The sequence below is a fragment of the Labrus mixtus genome, chromosome 10, assembly GCF_963584025.1.
Source record: "Labrus mixtus chromosome 10, fLabMix1.1, whole genome shotgun sequence".
Taxonomy (NCBI): domain Eukaryota; kingdom Metazoa; phylum Chordata; class Actinopteri; order Labriformes; family Labridae; genus Labrus; species Labrus mixtus.
The window spans coordinates 2,687,693-2,711,713 of NC_083621.1; the positions used below are offsets into that span (position 1 = coordinate 2,687,693).

A 24,021-nucleotide genomic window follows, 5' to 3' on the forward strand; every position below is an offset into this window, starting at 1 on the left:
AAACCCTCCTGCAAGCTGCCTTCGGCGACATGACATCAATTTTGTTTCATTTTAATTGATTTGGCGCTTCTCCTCCTCCCAGTCGCCGCTACAAGTTGATTGTTAATGTAGCTAATATATAAGTGAGAACTGCTGCGACCCTCAAATCAAAACACTAATGATCCAGAGGATGTTTGACGTTAGAGAGAGCCGGAGTGAACTTAAAGGAACAGGAGACAAAAGCAGACAGATGTGAAGTTCAACATGTGGGAAAGCTGCCTCGAGGAAGTACAAGGATTTCAAAATCCAGTGAAGATGAGAAGAACTTAAAAAGAGAGAGAGGGGAATGGATGGAAGGAAGATTTTTTTACTCATTATTTTGGTTTATTATTAAAATATCGAGCCCAATCTTCTCTTCAACCTCCCCACACTCCCTTGCTGACCCAAACACACAGAGATGCATGCATGCCAAACACACACACACACACTCAACTCACACATACACAGGCCTTCAACATGCTCAACAAACATTTCATGAAGAAGTTCATCCAAGATACCTGGACCTTAGTGTTTATCTAAAGACGGAGCAAGTCATTTTTTTCTATTTTTTGTGTTATTCTTTGGGTATTTTTGTCTTTATTGGAGAGGACAGCTGCAGAGAGATGTTTGGAGGAGAGAGAGAGCGGGGGGGGGGGGGGGGGGTTCTAACCCACAGCAGCTGCAAACAAAGACTGTAGCCTCTGTACATGATTCACACGGTATTACCGTTATGCTATCAGACGCCCCCTTTAACAGAGCCAGTTAAACTTGAAGGGGTTACAGCAGGTCCACCATGCAGGTCCACCATGCTGGTTAACGTTTCCATGTAATCTCTAAATGGTTCTCAGATCCTTACACATAAATACAATCTTAATCCATTTTTATTCAGCGTCAATTCATAAAAAAGCTCAAGAATCTTTACAAAAAGAGCAGGTAACAATCTTTATTATGTTATGTTTGGAACTTTGTTGTATTTTCTTTATTTGGTATGACATGATTCTTGTGTTTTTAACTTGTTTTAAATTGTTTTATTTTTTTTCTCTGTTTCTGCTTTGGTTACATTTTTTGAAATTTTGGATTTATTTAGATTTGTATAAAATGTTTGAATTGTTGTTTTTATTTATTTATTTTGAGAGGGACAGTTCAATAAAGACAAACTGAAATCATCCGTCCAAAGTGTCATTGTGTTTGTAGAGGACGTTTATTTCAAACAGCCGTAACAAGATGAACTTTTGTGTTGATAAAAGATTAAAACTGTTTTATTTTTGTATACAATTATTTCAAACTTTTTTTAATCATCTGTGTTGTTGTTTTCGTGTAAAATGATTGTAAAATGTGTTGCGTTTTATTTAGTATGAAATGTTGGAATTTTTGTGAAATTGATAAAAATGTATTTTGTGTAAAATTATTTATTAACTTTTGTTTTAGTTTTGTTTTAATTAAAAGTTTTGTTTATGTATAAAATATTCTTATATTTTTGTTAGAAATGTTGAGGACTTTTATTTTGTTAGATATCGTTTTGGTTTTCCACAAAGCCTAAAAAACTATTGTATTCTTTCTATGTGTTTCTAATTCAGAGTACATTTAATTTAATTTATTTTAAAAGCCACTTAGCGGCACCAGAGTTAGCTACGAGCTAATCCACATCTGTCGTCTTTGGCAGGAAACAAATCTTTGAAGGTTATTTATCTGTCAAGTATTTAAAGTTTCTGTGTATTTCTTTTTGTGGTAGAAAATAAATCTTCTCTGTCCCATTTCCTGTTTTTCTTGTTTCGTTAATCCATTTTGTTTTTGATGCAGAATGAAACACTCCTCTTCTCCATCACACGATCCAACGACTCACAGTGTTTGTCTGCTCAGCATTCACCACCTCCACCTGGACGTGACCGACTCGTCTCGTCGGTGTGCACTGAAAGGGTTTCTTCACATGGCGCTGCTGAGGAGAGAGGACATGCGAGCAGAACGGGGAGAGGGAGGGGCGGAAGGGTGAGGGGGAGGAATCTTCTTCTTCTTCTTCTGTGGTTTAATGAGTTTGACAATGAAAGTGACACTGTGTCCTCTCTGGACCTTGCTGTGTGATCAATCATAACAATGGCTCACCATTTCCTCCTCTGAATACTGACCTTTCTCCCTTCAGGAGAGGAAGTGTGTGTAGGTGTGGGAGTGTGTGTGTAGGTGTGGGAGTGTGTGTGTTGTGCCATCACCTTCTTTCCAATCAGTCCCTGCAGCGTCCTTTAAAAGGGGGAACCTTATTTCCCCACCCCAGAAAAGCCAAAACACCCTGAAAGAAATGCCCAGCGTAGGGAACACTGATCTATTTAATTCAGACTTTTAATCTATTTGAAGCTCGGATAAAACACTGTGACATTTTGGGAGGGTTGCCGGCGACTTTAGGCTTAAATATTTTAAATCCCATCACCTGAACAGCTTACAAGGTGATGCCGTTTACTCCACTTAGGATAACTGCCACGATTTCATGCAAACACCAGAGTAAGATTATTAAAAACTGTTTTTTCTGAGTGTGTAAATGTCGATGAATGACACTAACAGGAATGACAAGCAGAAAAAAAAGGCGGGATTTTAAAGCGATCCCGCGGCGAGTTAGCCTCCCTGCCCTCGTCTTTCAGGACGTCTCATCAGCTGACCCTGCTTACTGCATCCCCGTCACTTCATGTGTATTAGCTCAACTGCTTAAATAAAACATTCAAAATAAATCTGGAAATATTGCTGCTATCAAAATCCTCTTAATATGCTTCCGCCACAAATGTCCCACGTTGGCAATAAGGCGTCCGGGCTCGGTTTTTATTGCCGGTTTTTATGGTACACTTAATTGTTGGTTTATCTGTGCAGCAGAGGTACGCTGCACGCCGCCTTTAAAAACACATAACGTCTCATCGACGCATCACTTCCTTTGGAGAAATGCTGCACGTTGATTTACAGTCAGGGTGAGACGGTCGTTTTTTAGAGTTTAAAATGGGGATGTGATGTTGTTTAATGATGCTAACCTTAACAACACTTTACATTTAGAGCGCTCCGATGGGATAAAAAGTACACATAAAAAAATGAATGCAGAAATAAGTGAATGTGTTTTGAACAAATGGGGGTTAAAAGTACATACATAACCTTTTCATGAATCGTTTTTTGACTTTCACTCAGCGATAAGAAGAGTATTGTGTGGAAAGCTTGCAGGTTCGTCTCTCTCTGACTTTACATATTATATACAGAGTAAAGACCGTGAAGAAGACCTGGCAGGTATGAGTCATCCTTTGTCCAAGGAGTTCAAGGAGTTCAAGTCACTGCCGTCAGGCCGCCAGGATGTAGAACAAAGAGACTGAGGAACCTGCTGCCTTCGCCTTTGTAAACGACTAAGTGTGCTGCTTCTGTCATCTGTCCATTGGACTTTTGACTTCTTAGTAGAGCCCGACTGATAAATCGTTCAGCCGATAATATCAGCACATCCAGTTACTGTCGGTTTCTGCTTATTTTATCACATGTATGCGCAGATATTACTCAATTTATTCTCCAGTCAAATAGCATTTTATTTGACTTTTACATTAGCAGTTCTCTGTCACCAGCAGAGGGCGAGACCCAGGGCGAACTCAATCAAGGTTTAAAAAGCACTTACTTTGACTTCCCCGAGTGTTTGCTTCTCGTTTTAAGGAGACCTCAGACGAGCACAGCAACACGTCTGCAATCTACACTTTAATCTGGACGGCTCTGTGCTCGATAAATACACCTGTCTCTCCCATCAGGACAGAATGAGATACACTTTTTAGTTAGAAAAATACACTCTTTTTCTTGTGCTGAAAACACACCACAGGCTGCCTTCTGTTTCCAGTCTCCATCAACGTCTTTCACCTTATTAGCTCGGGCGTTATTGGAGGCCGTTTTGACACCGCATAAGTAAACTGAGATGGAAACCCTTTGATTTGCGGCATTTCTTTGAGCTCGATGAAACGCTCACATGACGAAAAAAAACTCCCTGAAATTTGCGACTGAAGTCGACGCCTTTTAATGACACATTTATTCATGTGTATGAAAAGAAGGCAGTGTCATTTGAAGTTAAAATGTGCTTTTAATTGCGTGTGTCACAAAGGAAATTAGAGCAGCCCATTCCAATTAGGACAATACATTTCTGCACATATTTTCCTCATTACACTCGGTCAATTATTAGAGAAAATCAAAAAAGGGTTTGGACCGTTGCGGTGACACTTTGGTTATTTGATTCTGATATTGCTTTTTTATCATGCTGCAGACCAAAGCATGTGTTTGAAATGGTTCATATGTAGATTTAGAGATTCTGCAGCCTTGCAGCTCTGCTCAAGGACACGATGGAAACAATGACCAAAAGACTAACCCACACATTTTAGAGACAACAGAATCAAACACGGCCAGAAAACCAGAAAAAAAAATTAGAAGTTTCTTCATCATTCAGATGAGACAGCAACAGAAGAATCACCTTGACTTCTAACTTTTTTTTTTTTTTTTTGATTGCAAACATCCAATACTGAGGAGCGCAAAAGGTCAAAGCCACAGCACCATGACAATAGAGATATAACAAATATCCCACGCGTCCCCAGATAGAGAGAAAAGAGCCGGTAAAAGGAAGAAGACATGAATCCAAATAGATCGGCGGCTCGGTGCTAGTCCGGGGACGCGGCTGAAAACCCTGTGGTGCTCCGAGGAAAAGAGGAAGAATCTATTTTCGTCAATCTAAAATGAAAGACATAGACCCAGATATCGCAGTGGAGCCTGACTTAGAAAAAAAAAAACCCTTCTTCTTTTCCAAATGAAAAATTGAACACTTCACGTCTATCATTGCGGTTTCAAGTTGCAATACGGTGCAAAAAAAAAGGCGCTTGATTATTTACACAGCAAGCAATCAGAGTGACATGCATCTCCCTATAAGTCCTGTTTTTCTCCTCAAGAGACTGAAGATGGATCTTTTGGTTAAGGAAAACATCGATGGGTTCCCGAGGAGATACCCCTCCGACATGTAATTACCAACAACACAATTGGCCCAACATGCTAATCCGTGTCTCTTCCATTGATATTCATAGAATCGAAAATGGCTTCCTGACTATTTCCGTATCGCGCGGTAATACAATCACTCAATTAGGGCTGTGTGATGAAGTGAAATGAGCCATTTTCTCTTGAGGACGGTAAATAGCGGCCCCCTCGTAATTGACAACTGCAGAGTAATTCCTAATCGTAATGACATGTCCTGCAGTCTGGCACTGCAGAGTGATTAGACCGGGCCGGGCTCAGACCTGCACACAGCCGCAGACACGTTGTAATGGATGCTCTGCAAAAAGAAAAAAAAAAAAAAAAAACATGGGTGAAAGTGAAATCAGAGGTGGGGGATGTTGATGCTCAGTGATAAGACTGCAGAAAATAGATGTAGGGGGAGTTAATGACTTTTTACAGTGCAGCAGCAGATTAACCCAAAAACTCATTCATACACGAGTGATCCACTTGAAACCAGGACTATGAGCTGGTCTACTATGGGCATAACATGGTCAGACTTTCCCCAACCTTTGGACTAAAGCTGAAACCATCCGTTCAATAATTAAACTACTTTATAATATTTCTTTGGGGGGATAATTGTATCTTTAATTTAGAGATAGGACAGTGGATAGAGTCATACATCAGGGAGAGAGAGAAAGAGAGAGAGTGGGGAACGACATGCAGGAAAGGAGCCACAGGCCGGGTTCGAACCCAGGCGACCCGCTTGGAGGACTGCAGCCTTTAAACATGGGATGTACAAACTAATCACTCAGCATCCGTCGCCCCAGTATCCGTCCTGTTCTGATATTAAAGAAGTGATTTAAGGTGGATCAATTTGTTGCTTCCAGCTTCTAAAATGTCCGGATTTGCAGATTTTGTTGTAAATAATTATCAATGGGAGTATCTCTGTGTTTCTGGACTCCTGCAGAGACACGCAGAGGCATTTGAAGGCATCACATCAGAACATGTTGGACTGGATTTCTCACAACTAATCACTGACGTTAATTGACTTTTAAGATTTACTCTAAAACTCTGCGATAGGAATGGGTCCTCTGATAGAAACATTGGTATTCTTCAGTTATTCTTCGAGGAACTTCAAAAGCTACATATCCGCTGAATCTGCATAACTTAAGCTTTAGTCGTGCTGTGTGAAGCAAAACACAATCTGACCTGTGATTCCATCACATTTGGTACAAAAACCCCACACACAAAAAACAAGGAATCAGAACAAATTTGTTGTTCACAAAATATTTTTGAACAACAGACTTTTGAGCATGATATGCTAATATGTAACGCGTACAGTACAGACAAACTGAGCAGACGCTTCGGGCGCAGGATAGCCTCATAGGTATATTGCACACCCCCATGTACAGTAGCTAAAGTCCTCCTCGCAGCGGCCCCTGGGTTGGATTCCGACCTCGGCCATTTTGCTGCATGTCGTTCCCCACTCTCTCTCCTCACAACATTTCCTGTCTCTCTTCAGCTCTCCGATATGTAAAAGCAAAATAGCCCCAGAAAATATTTTATGAATGCATTATGTTAAAAATGTCGTTTATGCTTTACGGTTTTCATTTCATCGTATTTCAAACATTAACATATGACGTCATCAGCGAATGTCATCCTTCATGATGGGAAAAAAATGGAAGTCTTGACTTTCTGTCGCAATAAGAATGAAGGCTGGAGCCATCACACCTCTTAGTCGAGATCCCTGCAGATGCATCCTTTAAAAACATGCAGAGCATCCCTGACAACACACGGCATCACGCCATGATGATCACCTTCACATGTTACTGATAACGTTTTGCCGTTTATTCAGGATGATTAGCGATTAAATGGGTACACATATTCCTACGATAGCATCTTTGTGTTCACATGAAGGATATCAGCACCCGCTCTGTCTTGACAGCTTTTAAAAAAAGGGAGGTAGAAGTAGTTTCAAGAAAATCTGTTTTTCCTTATTAGAATGCAAATTTATACAGAACGACACTCCAAAGTCTAATCACATCATCCACTCACCGGGGGGTGGGAGGGAAGGGGGGGGGGGCAGGGGGTGGGGGGGATGTGGTGCGAAAAGAAAGTTTTCACTATGTGTTGCTGTCGTGTTAATGTGTTCACAAGAAAGAAAAACACTCAAACAAGGACACAAAAAGAGAATTCATAATGAGTCATGGTCGTTGAAGAGGATCGAAATCGAAAATTCACAAATTGACGGCCATTTTTGGAGTTTGTTTGGAGGAAAGGTTCGGATGTCGGCGACCTCTCCTCCACACGGAAACCTCTGGGGCTTTCTGAGCTTCTCCAAAGATAGAAAGCAGAGATGTGTTCACAACACCTGCTATGACACCTCGGCATGTCACCGCAGAATCCCACATGCCCCTGTCACCCGGGGCTCTAACAATATGAGCACTTAACCGGTGACAGCGCCGGGAAGCAGGGAAGTGATGACAATAAATGACGGCGATCGAAGCGCCGCCTCCTCCTCCTTTGAGCTTCAGAACTCCAGCATCGTCGAGGCGCCTCCGCGGCTCCTATTAGCTGAATGATGAAACTGTTTTTTCCTCCACCGGTTTTTTGGAGGGAACTTCAAATGACTGAATCACAGATGGCCGGCCCATTGGACCAAAAAAAAAAAAAAAAAAAAGATAAAAACCCTCGGATGTTATTTATTCTTTTTGAGGTTGCCTTGTGCCATATTGAATTATGAAAGTGGGCGGGGGAGGGGGTCCCTGCCTGCGACGATCAATAGGCTGATTCCTCTGTCACAATACAAGACGCCGAGTTTTGACAGATGGAGTGTCACCTTCGTCAGCGTGACGTCCCCGGCGCCGTTTGTGCATGCGTGTGGATTTGTGCACTTCCGCTTGATTTTTTTTTTTTTTCTAAACTTGAGAGATAAAGTGAGAAACAGAGTGCGATATGAGAGTGTGTGTGTGTGTGTGTGTGCAGAGAGAGGAGAGAACATGAACACAGGCACACAGAGGAACATGTTAGAGGGGGCCTGATGCTTTCATACTCCCACCCATGAAAAGCCTTTGGTGCTCGCTGTGCTACAGCACACTTTGCTGTGACTCCTCCACTGATTTAATTAACCTTTTACTGGCACTGTTACCACAATGATTCTGGGAAACTACAGTCAACTGCAAAAAAAAAAAAAAAAAAAAAAAGTCTGACTGCAGTGTACGCCTGTGACTCGCAAAAATAGAAATTTGGAAAAATCCCTCAAAAACACCAGAAGAGAGTGCTGCATCAACCCACCGAGGAAACATCAAAGGGGAGTCATCCTCTTTTTTTCTTCCTCCTGCAGAATGACTTTGGACAGAAGGTGCGAGCTGATGCCTCTCTAACAAAAGATGACAGGCACTGCAGCAGGAGAGCCCCTTCCTCCCTAACCAGGGGTCAGCGAACGTCAAGGCCTTCTGCCGAGCGACAAAGCCCCCCCCCCGCGTGTGTGTGTGACGCTTTACACCGCCGCGCCGAGCCTGTCACAAGGTGCTGCAGCGGCGCTGTTACTGCACTACCTAACAAGTCAGCGCCAGCTCTTTTTCACACTCTATCAGGAATACAACTCAACTGGGCCGTGCTATGTTTCTGTTTCTTTGCAGTCATTCATGTTTTATGAAGGGGATAATATTGATTCTGAAGTCAACACGAGGGCTCCATGTTCACTTCTACACCGCGGCTATACGTTGACCTCGCAGCTTCAAATATGTATGTATCATAACAACACTTGAACCTGAAGTATAATAATGTATTATTAAAACATTAAAAATGCATGGCAGGAAAGCGGTACAGTGGCCGGGAACGTGAGGAGAGATGCTACTCCACACTTGGACGTTGTTTACAAATTGATTTGTGCACTTTTTTTTTTTTTTAAATGGCTTTTTTTTGTCCTCATGTAAAATTCATTTCTTCCATGTTTATGATCAGGACTGAAAGCTCCGCTGAAGACGATGTTTCAGACTTCAAATCTTAAATTCTAAAAGATGTTTAAAAATAATAGGTTGATTAAACTGCATGTTTGCAAGTTACAAGAAGAGCAGGTTGCACGGTTACTCCCATTATCCAAATTGAATTCCTGCAAGATGTTTCCACAGATTTCACTCGCGTCGGCTCCGCCTGTGTCGACATGAACCACCCAGGGATGCCAATGACCCACATTCTAACCCAAGCAAATCCAATGTTTGCATGATTTTTCACTTTCAGCACAAATACTGCATCAGAAAAAGACAGAGGTCAATTCATAAAAACTAACTCTGCGTCGAGGTGTCTCTATGTTTAATCCTGCAGCTTGAATGTATTTCCACATGCATTGCTTCTCTCGTCCTCAGGAACATTTTAAATACATTTCTCCTTTCAGTTTGTGAATTATGAAACGGCAGCACACTATTTAAAAAGCAATCTTAGAAAGCTAACAGCAGAATCTGTGATTGTATTACTCAATGTAAACACTTTTCCCATCATGCATCTGCGCTGAATCAATTACACCAAGTAACAATGTAATGCTTTAGCTATATAAAGAGGGGGAGTTGTTTGCATTATTCTCACAACCTTAATCGTATGCAGCTGACATGCTTTCTAAAATCCTGCCTGAGAAAAACAACATTAAAGTACGTTATGTGCTAGAAGCTGCATTTAGCCTCACTTCCATGCTAAGTGCACTTATTTTATCTGGAAGCAAATTAAAGTCAGGGTTGGTCATTTCCTTCAGATCCACTTTTTGAGATTTTGGTTGAAATTGTCTTTAGGTCCTGACAGAAATTAATAACTCATGTTCTCTGAAAAAGGAACGACGAAAATCCGTCATCTGTAGCAGTTAACTTCAACCAATGTCTGCCACGAGGTACCAATCTGATGAACCAATCACACGCCTCCCTGTCTCCCTGCTCGCTCTCTACCTCTTGTGTGCACTCGCCCCACACTCAAAGAGATGAGCTGAGGTCCGCTTCTGGAGCAACGCCGCTCGTGCATGTAAGTGAGGGGAGAGGCTTTAGAGGGAGCACAGAGGGGAGGGGGTGGGTGCAGACGGAGCACTGAGGGAATGCTACTTTCAAAATAATGCTAGTTTTTGAAATTACCAACCCTGTCTTTACAGCTTTTTAGATGGTAAAGAAACAGACTGAAATGAATGCTGATGCCACTGCATGAGCTGCAAAAGATATAACAAGACCCTCAGAGGGGAGTTTGATTATTTCTATAGCGTTATTTCACATGCATGTCGCCCCTGCAGCAGGGTTGGGGTCAGAGAATTAACAGCCTGCTGCAAAAACTGCAATTTAGAAAAAATTATCCCATGCCAGAGATTCATCATGCGTGCACATTTCAAATAAACACTGGTGAGATTTATTTACGTGCATGACAAGATCAGCAAAGTTCCTCATAGGCGCTTTAACGCAGAATGACTCTCTCTCTGCATGAGACATTATACAGCTGCTGCATGTCACAACACTAATGTAACATGCGGCAGTAAGTGAACATATGTATGTGTGCCTGTATAAGTGTGGGGACATGTTTGTGTGTATATCGAGCTATCGCTGTCAGCTGCAGGATATAAAATACTTGTAATGTTTTAATCAGCGTGCAGGTACATCACTGTGCACTCTGAGGTGATCAACAGGAGTTATGCAGACGTCGAGCTGCACGGTTAATTAATAAATCCAATCATCTGTCAGACGCAAATTAATCGCCATACTTTTGTTGATGATTGATGGATTGTGTTGGTGATTTTTCAAGCTGAAATGTGAAGAATTTCCTGGTTTTATCTTCTGAAAAGTTAGTATGCGTTTCCTTTTTGCACTGAAGAAGATTTGTTGGGGTGTTGGGCGATCAGTCTGGGAAAAAAGGAAAATCTATTTTGAAGACATTTCTTTGGGCTGTGTGAAATTAGGATGAGTATATTTCACAACACAAATGGTTTAATCATAAAAATGTATCAGCTGAGAAATGAACCAATCAAAATCTTAATAACATGCACATCTTTTTTTCTATATTAAAAAATGTGGATTTCCCTGAAGTGAAATTGTCAATCCAAGAGAACTAAGAAGCTTCCCAAGGTGTCAAATAAAATGAAGGATCTTCTTTGCAATGGCACATAAACTGTTTATGTAGCAGATAGTTAATATGTAAACTGCATGGATTAATCTATTGAGATATGCAAAGACTGATCTGGATCACTTGGCCTTTCCTGCAGGGAGGAAAAACCAATAAAACGGACGCTTACAATCGATGGATTTTGTTTTCAAAGAATTCTGTCGGTGGCAGGGGATTATGTTAAGTGCAAAATCAATGAAGGTTGCTTAACAGAATCATTCTCCACTTTTATTCCACAGCTTTGTCATTGAGGAGAAAATAACCCCTCCAGGTTTGGCCATAAATACTCTGATAGAAACACAGAGGCCAGTTTAAAGCAAAGAGGTCATATGTTGAATATCAAAGTATTTAAGTGAAAGTGAAAACGCCGCTCAGACTGGACGCACTCTGGAGCAGATCAATTGAAAACTACACTTCACTTATTGGTGCAAAAAATGCAAAAGTGTCACTTAAGAGAACATCCACTCTTCCTCCTCTCTCTGTGGCGGCGCTCAGAGGATCATTCAAAAACTGCTAAATGGACGAGATGACCACTCTGGTTTCATCTTCTAAAGAGGGAACCCCTCTCCCTCTCTCTCTCTCTCTCTCTCTCTCTCTCTCTCTCGCTCTTTTGGCTCACAGAGGTTAACGTTTTGCAGTTGCGGCGCTGCTGCTGGGCGAACGTGCCGAGGCTCCGGTACTCGTCTGCGTTCGTACACTCAGTAGAACAGAGCGAATTAGAATGAAATATTGAGTTCATTTATGAATAAGTGGGGCTGAACGGCCCCTTGTCGGAGCTTCTGCATGCATATTCAGTTGATGGAAACCTTTGGATGGGTCATTTCTCCTCGCTGCTTCATTAAATAGTGAAAGTCAAAAGAGCAATGCCTCCTGACAAAAAAAAAAAAGACGAGGATCTATAGAGGTGGAGCCGAGGAGATGTTTTTTTTTTTTCATTGCTCAGACTCACAATCTAGATAAAGTTAAAAAAAAAAAAAAAAAAAAAAAAAGCACTTTAAGTCCGGAAATAGTTCAACAAAGCAGGGTGAGAATTTTAAATGACACCACGTCTCACATTATTATTCCGACAGAACGACCTCTGCATACTAAAATGAAGCGCAGCTCAAAAGAAGAGGACATAACATACACTTAAATAAATTAGATTTTTGGTGGGGTTTTTTTCCGCTCTTTGTAGCAATAAAAAAAAAAAAAAAAGAAACGGCTGGGCACCTGGGATAAAGATCCAGCACCGTCTGTTTATTTCCCCTTTAATGAAACTAATTGAGACAATAGTGAGTTAGATAAAGTCTCAGCGGGAGGCTGTGCTGTAGAGCCAATCAGAATCAGCTCCTTAAGATGGGTCTAATAGAAACTCCAGAGGAGGCATGCTAAAGGGGTTTCAGGGTGGTGTGTGTGTGTGTGTGTGTGTGTGTGTGTGTGTGTGTGTGTGTGTGTGTGTGTGTGTGTGTGTGTGTGTGTGTGTGTGTGTGTGTGTGTGTGCTAATGCAGTCGAAGTGGTGGAGGGCAGGTGCAATCGAAGCTCAATAGAGAACCTATTCTGCAGAATGGAGCGCTGGGTGGAGATATGGTTTCGTGCTTGGCATGTAAGGCAACAAATACAACGGGATTGGAGCGCTAAGGAGGCAGAGGTTATGTTTACCGGCACCTCTGTGGTTAGCTTGAGCTTTTAGAGCCTCATGAATGTACACAGCGGATCGGAGCCCCAAAGCGAAAAAGGCCAGACACTGGAAACAAATACATGTTTCTGAATTCTGATGCCATTTTTTAAAAAGGTAAGAGACTTACTCAGCCACCCCCCCCCCCCCTTAAATCCCCCCTCCATCCCTGGAGACAAGCTCACTATGATGAATACTGCCATTAAGAAAATGACTCGTCTCAAAATGTCAGACTGAAGCCAATGTTTGCAGAATCTAAATTGATGGTACGTGAACACAAGACATTTTTGCCTTTTTTTTCTTCTTCTTCTTCTTCTCAGCTCTCTTTAATGTTCTCGACGAGGGAAAGTGTAATCAAGTCTAATTATTTTAACCGCCTGCCACTCTTTGAGATCATCAGTTTCTCCAAAAAAATAATGAAGAGTTTGAAACGTGTTGCAACGCTGACGGCTCATGTCGACGATGACGGATGTAGGATGTCAGGAGAGGAATTTTTAAGACTGAAACAGAAGAAGCTGAGACGGTATAGATTCAATGAAAGAAGAAAAATCACTTAAAGCAAAGTCTGAGGAAGATGAATGTATTTATGAAATAAGACAGACAAGACTAAAATGCAAAAATACATTTTAGTTTCCAAGCCCTTTCAGGAATAAATGTTAACACGAGGAGAAAGATGAACAGCTGCTGCAGCCGTGTAACAGTGAACACATATACAGATATGTGCTGCTATCTCACGAGTGCATTGCAATCCATTTGACGCAACAAAGATTCACCCCTCTTCAAACAAGAGGAGCTCCACACTGCGTCTCAGGTTTCCAGCATGAACACATTTGCACTTCAAACCATTGTGCCCATTTAATCAGTCATTGTGCATGCCCAGTCAACCACTGCAGCGTTTTCTAAGCACAATCTCAGGCCGAGGCACACAAAGCTATCTTTGATTACACGCTAGCCCGTGGGGAAACTTTATCAAACTCTTCTGCTTCCTGTGGAGAAGGACCAGGTGACTAGCAACCGCTCAATCGGAAGGCCAAATTCTCTCTTTTTTTTCTTTTTTTTTCCCGCATATGGGCGAGGAATCACGCCTTTGATCCAATGAAAGGCAGCTGCAAGCGCCTCTCCAGATACCAGCCCCAGCCAATGGCGCCCCCCACTTCCTTCCACCAATCAGGGCCTTGTCTCCAGCGCCCAACCATAATCCGACCTACTGCTGCTGTTTCCACATAGTGATTCCCCCCCCCCACCCCCCTTCCTTTTAAAAAAAAAAAAAAACGATGCAAGCGTGAGCCGCAAACAAACAAGCTTTTCAGAGGGATAAAAGAATGCAAAGTGCGCCCGACTCACCCATCTCGTTGTCCGATTTATTGTCCATTTCCGTGTCAGTGAGCGTGAGCGCCGAGTTGGAGCGGCTGGAGAGGCACGAGTTCTGGCCGGACTTTGCCCCCGTCCCCCAAAGAGTCATGGTACGTTCCGGTGATACAGGTTCATGGTTTTCTGTGGCGACCGGTCCCCGGGAGTAGCCGCTGAGCGGGTGGGAGAGGCCCGTCTCGGGGCAGAGCGCCAAGCCCCTGCGAGGCGGCGGCGGCTCACAGATCCCCAGCTGCCTCAGTGAGAACGTGTGCCCTGTGAATGACAGGAAGTTGTAAAGTTAACAGACCGAGCAACAACACGGTTAATGGGCGAGAGCAAGGCCGACTTAAAAAAAACACACTAAATCTAAGAGCAGGGAGACGGGAGAGGAGAGGAGGGGGGGATGGTTAAATCAAAGCTTTTAGAACAACCTCCCAACCTGCTCGCCACGCGTTAACATACTTCACAACATCGACCAAACCACATGCCGTAATCAAGAGTCATTTTGTAAGATGACGAAGCTTTTGATTGGACAAAACAAACATCCTAAATTGAAGCTTCTCGTGTGCATCACCCACAGGAAGAGATCACAGAAACTGCTGTTTCAATATTGAATTGAAGAAATGTGTCAGACTCGTCCTCCTCTTGCACGTTATATCATCACCTCTTCAGTGTTGTCTGATGGTTATGAAGCACTCGAGAATCACTGCAGAGGAATAATAGCGCGCCACGCCTTGAGAGACGTCTCAGTGAAACACACATATCTGTCTATTTTCTGAACAGACGCAGGAATATCACCATTAGATACAAATAAATCAACAATACTCTGAGGAAAGCACAGACCGAGAACTTTAACTTTATTTGTCCCCAAAAGGACGATTGGTTCTGCAGCAAGGCGTTAAAAAGACAAAAGACTAATGAGGTCAAATGTAAGATGTCAGAGGCCCTGGATGTGGAGAAACAATCTGGATTAATATTTATTTAGAAATGAGATCATGCTAATGCTTCACTCCGAGAGTCCACTTTAAGATTTATGATCAGGTGACTGAGCGGAGAATTGATTCACTTTCCTTTAAATCTTTTCAGAGGACTTCCAGCTTTACTCATCTGTAATCCTAAATATTTACCTTTCACTCTCATGCAGAGTCATGTGAACTAAGGTGCTACTTTTTGGATTTTAATGTCAGAGGTTAAAGGTATTAAAAAGCTTTTTTTAATGGGAAAAATGAAATGAAAGCTGTTCATGTGTCATAATAAATATTTACCTTTCACTCACTAGAGATACATTTGAACTACAGGGATACTTTTTTGGATTTTAAGGTTACACACGTTTAAATACTTCCCATAAAAAAGCTGTACTATGTTAAATTATGTTCTTCATGATTTATTGAAAAAAGTTTAGAAGGGAAACATTTATAAAAAATGTCTTCCTAAATATTTAAAACCAAAATGTGTTGTTTATATTTCGAGCGTTGCTTGATTTCAGTTTGAAATATTCAATAAATAACCTCAAAATAGTTCATCAGATATTCACTCTTCATTAGAAAACATATCCCAGCTTTAATAGATGAGCATATTTATAATAGAGACCTCGTCAGTGAAATATGAGGACAAAAAACAGAACCAAATAATCGTTCATTAATCGTAATCGAGGTCAAATGTTCAATTAATCGTGATATTGATTTGAGGTTTTATCAGCCAGCTCTACCTTTCACTCACAAAGGATTCATGTGAACCACAGGGATACTTTTTGGATTTTAAGGTCAGAGGTTAAAGGTATGAAAAAGTATTTATTTGAAAAATTAGATAAAACTGTTCATGTGTTTTCACTTTCTTAAAATAAATTTGTACCACAGCGTTACATATGAGCTCTGTTTGTTTTAAGGTTAGATCTATTTTAATATTTTAAATATTTTAAATATTTGCTTTAATTAAATGCTATGAAGTGTAAAACAATGTGTGTGATGATTTATACGTATTTAAAAAAGTTTGATGGGAAATATTAGATAAAAACTATGAATTCAGCGTGTGTGTGTTTTTTTGAATAAAGATACTGGAAATGATTTTTTTGAAAATAATTAAGATAAAAGTTAAAATGAAAAAAAGCTGAACATAAAAATCTGTACAATTTGAAAAAGATTGTTACTTGTTATTATGGTCATAACAAACACATTTAAACTGACGGGGGGGGGGGGGGTTGAAGCGCCCTCATAAGTCTGACAGAATTTTAAATTTTTTTTATATTTATTTTGGATTTAAAAAAAACTTAAAATGAAACTGCACTGCAGTAAATATATTTTTTAAAAGTACGTCTTTTTCATGCTTTTAGAAAGCGTATAGTTCTCTCTGTTTGACAGTTTCAGACCAATCAGAGAGGAGTTGTTTATGATGTCATCATCAGGCAGCTCAAGGTGCTGAGGCTCAGGGAGGCAGGTGTGAAAGTCTCTTAATGATGACAACAACACGATGATGAAGACGATTAAAACTAATAACAGATGTCGATTTAATTATTTGTCGGAGCTCTGTGTTCAGTTTAGTCCGGTTTATGAAATTCACATGAATGAGGTCATCCAGTAAATTAAAGCTACAGAGTCATTTTGATAATTAGGATGTGAGGGATTTGGTTTAATTTAACTGATGTTTCTAAGTGATCGAGACTTAACACCAGGACTGGGAATCTTTGCACGTCTCACGATTCGATTTGATTTCGATTTCGATTTTTGGGGTCATGATTCGATTCACAATATATTTTCGGATTCGGGGGAAGGATGAGATCAGTTTAAACTTCTTCCTTTTCGGGCATGTAAGAGCGAATGAAGGGCGTTGAATTTTCTTTCTTATGTTGTGTTTATATTTTGTTTGTTTTCTACATATTTGAAATAAAGAAATCAATCGATCAATCAATTCAAAATGATTCTGGATTCATGATTCAAAGTCTATTTTTGAATGAGTCAATACTTCAGGATCTACTCCAGTCATCTGAGACCGGCTGAACTTCTTGCTGCTCCATTTGTCATTCTACTGAGTTAAAGAGCTAGCGTTAGCATTTAGCAGTTAGCAACTGATTAGCCAAAAAAAAAAAAACATTTTGAAAATTAATGTTTCAAAATGCAGGCTTCAATCTTCACATTTTTCCGAGAAGGACACCTTTGACCCCACTCTGACTTAGCCCCGCCCCCAGAATGTTGGCTTACATGCCACCCCCTGCACACAAGCACACACACCTACACACACACACACACACACACACACACACACACACACACACACACACACACCTACACCTACACAGAAATACAGACACACACACACACACACACACACCTACACACACACACACACACACACACCTACACCTACACAGACACACAGATACAGACACACACACACACACACACCTACACACACACACCTACACACACACACACACACACACACACCTACACACACACACCTACACACACACACACACACACACACACACACACACACCTACACACACACACACACACACACACCTACACAGAAATACAGACACACACACACACACACACACACACACACACACACCTACACACACACACACACACACACACACACACCTACACAGACACACAGATACAGACACACACACACACACACACACACACACCTACACACACACACACACACACCTACACACACACACACACACCTACACCTACACAGACACACAGATACAGACACACACACACACACACACACACACACACATCTACACCTACACAGACACACAGATACAGACACACACACACACACACACACACACACACACACACACACACACACACACAATCTACACCTACACAGACACACAGATACAGACACACACACACACACACACACACACACACACACACACTGAGCAGATACAGCCTCTACTCATCCACACACACATTTTGCTCTTTTCCAGCAGCAGATTAAAAACGTTCAATTTGACATTTTACTGTGATGATGTAAGAAATGGTCGTTAACATTAAATGCCCAGATTTAAAAAAGGAAATAAAGAAAACTACTATTCGTCCCACAACTTCATCATAACGCCATCAATTCCAAAATGGCGCCAATTAGCAGTCCGAAAATGTTAAGGAGAAATGGATAGATTTTCTAATTGCGATCTTATGGGCCTGAAGAGCTCCATAAAGGGGAATAAACCGCTCAAACTTTTTAATTACAGAAAATCACAACACTTTCTAACAGCCAATTAAAGCAGAGGGTTATTTACTGATCATTCGTCCTTATTATTTTTTAAAGTAGTCCTGAAGGGGAAGGGTGGGGGGGGGGGGGGGGGGAGACGTTTTATAAGGTCAGAGTGTCCCACTGTATCGCGACAAATGTTAGTTTTTCTAAATGTAGAAACTTTAACCGTGCCTCTTGTTTGACTTGATTTAATTGTGTTTACCGACTCTCTGGCGTTCCCCCCCGGCACGCAGCTCGGCTAATTCTTGTCAAACTTTGCAGAGATTAAGAGGAAGCTAAAAAAAAAAAAAAAAAAAAAAAAAAAAACGAAATGGCAGAACTTAGGAAACACAACAACAACAACAAAAACAAAAAAAAGTCACAGCATCTGTGTTCACTTGATAATAACTGTTAAAAACACACCAGCGGAAAAAAGAGAGGTCAAAGACGCAGAGATGGAACTCACTGGAACGTCTGACCCATCGTTCCTCTTTCAGGTGAAGAGCAGTCAAACTACCACACACGCTTTCCACTCGTACTTTTTTTGTAGCCAAGGTCATCAAACTGATAACGCGGGGCTCTAAAAAGAGACATAATTGTCTTCTGGCAGCTTGAATAACTGCAACCACTGAGCTCATGTTACAAAGCTTCCCCCCCCTCAGAGGGATCGCCTCTGGTAAACGTTTGTGTCTTTTTGCTAACCTGGCCTGCTGTACTCCGCGCTCTCCTTGTGCACCATCTCCTTGACTCTGCCTCCGAACAGCATGCGCGAGGGGTCATGCTCGAAGGCCTGGAGGGTCTCGCTGGAGCTGTAGGACTTCTGAGTGGGCACGCGGCAGGCTCCCTCCTCCCGCTCGGCCGAGGAGGCGGTGTAGCGTCGCTCTCGATCCTCCCGGTCTCGCTCGCAGAACCTCTCGCGGTCTCTCTGGCTCTTGGACAGCGAGCAGAAAGGCCGCTGCTCCCTCACCCGTTCCATGCTGCCTGCATGCTGGGGTATCCCAACTCCCCTCCCTCCCTTCCTTTCACCGCCGACGCTCTCCTGAGACGCTCGCCAATGGATTATTATTATTGCACTCTTTTTTTCCTCTCGCCCCCCTCCTCCTCCTCTTTCCTCCCTTTGGTCGTGGTTCTTCCTCGTCCACAGATTTCACCCCCCTGCAGACTCCTCTCGCTCACTCCTCTAGTCCGCTCGGCCGTCTGCTCGTTCTACCTGCAGGAGGAGAGACAGAGAGGAAGGAAAGGAAGCAAGGAGCTCAGATAACACTAATCCATCTGCTTCATCTTCAAAAGCACACACTTATCCCCCTCACACCGGCCCTCCCATGCCCCACCCCTCCCCCCCCCCACCCCTGAAACCTCACCTGTGAACTCTCGCCATACATGACTTCCCCTCCATAAAAGGAGATCCCCCTCCTCATTCTGCCCGCTTAAAACCTTCGAAAATCAAGTTCATCTCTGCGGAGTCAATCCAAAAGTCCTTGAAGCTACTCGTCTGGTTTTTTTTATTTTCTCTCTTTAAATGTTTCGCACAGTAGAACTCTAAAATTAACATCTGCAAGGATGGTTGTTGAATGACGGATAAATCATTAAATCACACACCAGGGCGGGGAGACAGCTTTTGACACCATCTTATCACGCTTTAATTTTTAATTTTCAACACTCATAAAGAATTATAATTCTGACACTCGACATTCATCACAATCCAGAGTCACGTTCTACACACAGAGCAGACGTGACTGAATGTGAAGTGACAGATTTCTGTTAAAAAAATGAACATCTTTTGGATAGATTTTAAGTTGAGAGAGGACTTTTAAATAGTGGAATAAAAACTGTATCCGCTGAAATCTGGCCTTGGTAACAGTTGTCAAATAATTTTGTTTTTTCATGTCTCTGACTGAGTCGTCCCCACAACCACCGCCGTCCTCATTCATGCTTGGCCTGCTCCGACCTCCACCTCAGCGGCGAGGAAGAGTGGAGGAACAGTGAGGAACACAAAGGAGAAATCCTTCCTGCATATCATCCCCTCTCCCAATTTTCATAACGAGTAAGGTCTTTTACCTGCTCTTTACAAATAATGATTGATTGATGCACCCACCCACCCAAATAAATAATAATCTGTGCATTATCGCAGCGTGCAATACTCTTCTATTTATTTATTTATTTTTATTTATGTATTTATTTGAAGAGGAGCAGTGTTCATTAATCAACATTCAGACGGAGGTCAGTGTCCCTGAGTTAGCTGAATTTAATCGAACTCTTTGGCATCACACTAAAAAATGTAATATAACCCGTTAACATTAAACGTTCACCAGTTTAGAAAATAATAAATATATTTAGAGTACCAGTCTGGATGTTTGAACACACACCAGTATCAGTATCATCAATAATACAGTCTAATATATTATAATAATGTTGCTACTGTTAGCTGTATCGAGGGAACACCTGCTAATAGAAAAATTAATAATCGTAGATATTCAAACAATAAAAATATTTCTGGGCCGCTGTAGGCGCAGTGGTTAGTGTGCGCAACATGTACAGAGGGTGCAGTCCTCAAAGCGGGCGGCCCAGGTTCAAATCTGACCTGCATGTCACGATATGACACCACATGACACAATACCATATGATGTGACCAGTACAGTATGTCACAATATGACACGATGTGAAACGATGCATGTTCATGTCCCGTGGACTAAATTTGTCCTGGACTGCAGAGCTGCACATGTAACGCTGCTTCAAAGTGAAGTCTCTTGTGCCTGTCATCATACCTGGCTTATAAAGATTCTGATTCTGATTGTCATGAGTAGAATCTTTAAATGAAATTGTTTGCAGTGCATTTCAGGAGGATTTGAAACAAACACATCCTGTATATAGCTGCATATCACCAGAGCTTAGTCAGAGAATTGATTTTTCCTTAAGCATCAATAACTTAACACACGTGTATTCCGAGCTAAAAAATTACATTTCACACACAATGCATGAGCCAGCTGTGTGTTTCCTGTCTGTGTGTGTGCGCTCACAGAGTAAAAGCTGAAACACAATCCTGCCTTCTGCATGTAAACTCAGAAGTGTTTAAATCTGGAAGTTGTTGAAACATGGAACATTTTTGCAGGTGGAGAGTCTAAAATATGAACAGGAGGAATGTGACTAATCCGCGAGAAAAAAAAAACCCTTGAGTGGAATGTGGATGGAAGCCCCCGGTTTGTCAGGAGTGTTTATTACCAGCCATTTTCCACTGCCTCCTGACGCACACATACACATACACACACATACATACACACACACACACACACACACACACTCACTCACCCCACACTAGTTTCATTTCTCTCCTGGCTGAGCTGTAAGACTAGAATATCAGACTCCTTCTTCCCCCCCAAATGAGATCCACTTCGTTTCACATCAAGCATCAAAACCTTCCAATGAAGCCAGGACAGCGTGCAGGAAAAGCAGCTCCGGCCCCGTCGAGACCTCCCAAAAAGAAAACTGAAGCGGTCGCCGGTGCAGTACGGGATGCAGGGATAATGAAAATTGTGAGCTGTTCTAGGCCTCTTCAACTTGTTTTTTTCCTCCCCACTTCTCTCCCCGAGTTGCTGGATATCATTGTGTTCCCCCCGATGGGCTGAGATGCAATCAGTGACACGCTCTCTTGTAACCCTGACACTCAGCTCTCGACACTACCCCCAGCACACACACACACACACACACACCGACAACACACCCACACTGACTTTACGACGCCACAGGACATCTCACTCACATCCCATCACTTTCAGGAAATTGTGCACACCCTGTCCAGATTGGCAGATTAATGTACAGGACGAGTGCGAGCAGACACGCCCAGAAGCCTCCCTGATTACGATCCCCGTCTTCTTTATGGACTTGTAAAGGGATCTGCTGTCTGAGAAACAGCTAATGCTACGAGTCTTAGCCGCTGAGCCGCGATCCCCCCCGCTATACGAGGAATTAGATTTGTGTCCTAATCAGCCGTAAGCCCTTGAGTGACCAGGCATGTCCCCGTATCAACATTTATGCTTCACTCTGAGGACCTGGAGATGCCATCTTTTTTTTTTTTTTTTTTCCCACAGCTCATCAAAGTGTCCGGCTCGTGCACATGGCGCTGCACACATGGGGACGATATCAGGATACAAGGGAGACATTCATGGTAGTTTAAGTTTTGTACAAAAGGTCACAGAGGCTCTTGAGGGGATTCTATTGTGTTTCTGCAGGCTTTAAATTTCAAAGGTTTTAACTACAGTATGAAGTAGAAGCAGGGGAGAAAGACAAGGCAGTCTGTCTTGCCTTGATAGCAGAAAGTACACACATCCTTTAACTGAAGTAGATGCACAGATACTTCTCTGGTTGGAGTAGAAGTGATTCATTTATTTACTGACGTTCGAGTTAAAAGTTCGGGTCTGTTTTGCTGGAGAGAGGAATAAAAGTAGACGCCTGAAGGACATTTTTACTGGATGTTTTCAAGCTAAACTTCATATTTCAGAGAATAAATCATCCTAAATATATTTTTTTTTACGATGCAATAAATATGAACTTTCCTCCAGAGTCAGTCACAGACGATGCATGCATGCATGTAGTGCATATCATTATGATGCATTTGTGTGCTACTGAGTCATCTTTTCTTTGTGTTATTGTCTCGTCCTTTAAATCAGTGCACAAAGATGCAAAATAAAATAATCAGTGAGCTCCATTAAAAGCATTTAAGCTAAAGCGGTTAGCCTGTTTGCTAAAATATATGGTGCCTCAAAATGAAAAATTTGTCAAGAATGCTACTCAAGTAAAAGTTCAGATTAGGGTCGTCACTCACAAGAATATCAATCCAAATTCTTTGATATGATACCCGGAAAATTTTGAATAGTTTCAATACCTAGCTGTTTTGATACCATGGCAACAAAAATAGAAGACAGGAACATATTTTAGGGTCTTTATTTCACTTCAAATTAGCAAAAATTGCAAGCAAGCCTTTTCACACCGACTACATTTTACATAGACAAAATGTTCATGTGCAATTTAGACTAGGGCCGGGCAATTAATCGAAAATTAATGGAAACCGACATTCAGAACCTCTAACCGGAGTAATCTTGCCCATGTTGATTATTTTGATTATTTTCAGGACAGAGTCGCCTGACGAAACGTCCAATCTGTGACATGGAAGCAATGTCCGTCGTTTGGACACATTTTGTGAAATGTAAACACTGCAGTATTTTCTACTGTTTTAGAGAAGTTAATTTCTACTTTAAAACCAAAATTTGTTGTTTCCATTTCAAGCGATGCTTTGATTTCAGTTCTAAATATTCAATAAATAACCACAAAATCAGATATGAAATCTTTCATTAAAAAAACATATCCCAGCTTTAATAGTTGAGCATATTTACAGTAGAGACCTCGTCAGTGAAATATGAGGGATAAAAACAAAAACTAAATAATCGTTCATTAATCGTAATCGTGGAAAAATGTTCAATTAATCGTGATATTGATTTGAGGTCATATCGCCTGGCCCTAATTTAGAGAGTGTCTTCAATTGTCCCCAAACATAGACTAATTAAAAAATATTCCATCTGAAGTATCACTTGTAATCTTGTTTAGCTGCCCTGTGAATTAAAATGGATCCTCGATGCTTCAGCTTTGGGCTAAAAATGTGACTGGAAGTAGTTTTTATTAAGGCGTCAGTCGG

General features: G+C 41.6%; 1 protein-coding gene across 5 annotated transcripts in view; it reads right to left on the reverse strand.

Moving 5' to 3' along the window:
- Positions 1-24,021, reverse strand: part of si:dkey-237h12.3 (teneurin-3) — a 186,729-nt gene that overhangs the window by 150,590 nt on the left and 12,118 nt on the right. For all 5 annotated transcript variants that reach the window (XM_061047579.1, XM_061047578.1, XM_061047577.1 and 2 more), the window contains exons 2-3: positions 19,038-19,545; positions 14,112-14,390 (exon numbers count right to left, since the gene is read on the reverse strand). In XM_061047579.1, coding sequence (XP_060903562.1) covers positions 14,112-14,390; positions 19,038-19,311 — 553 coding nt within the window. In that variant the 5' untranslated portion in view covers positions 19,312-19,545. The remainder of the gene's footprint in view (positions 1-14,111; positions 14,391-19,037; positions 19,546-24,021) is intronic.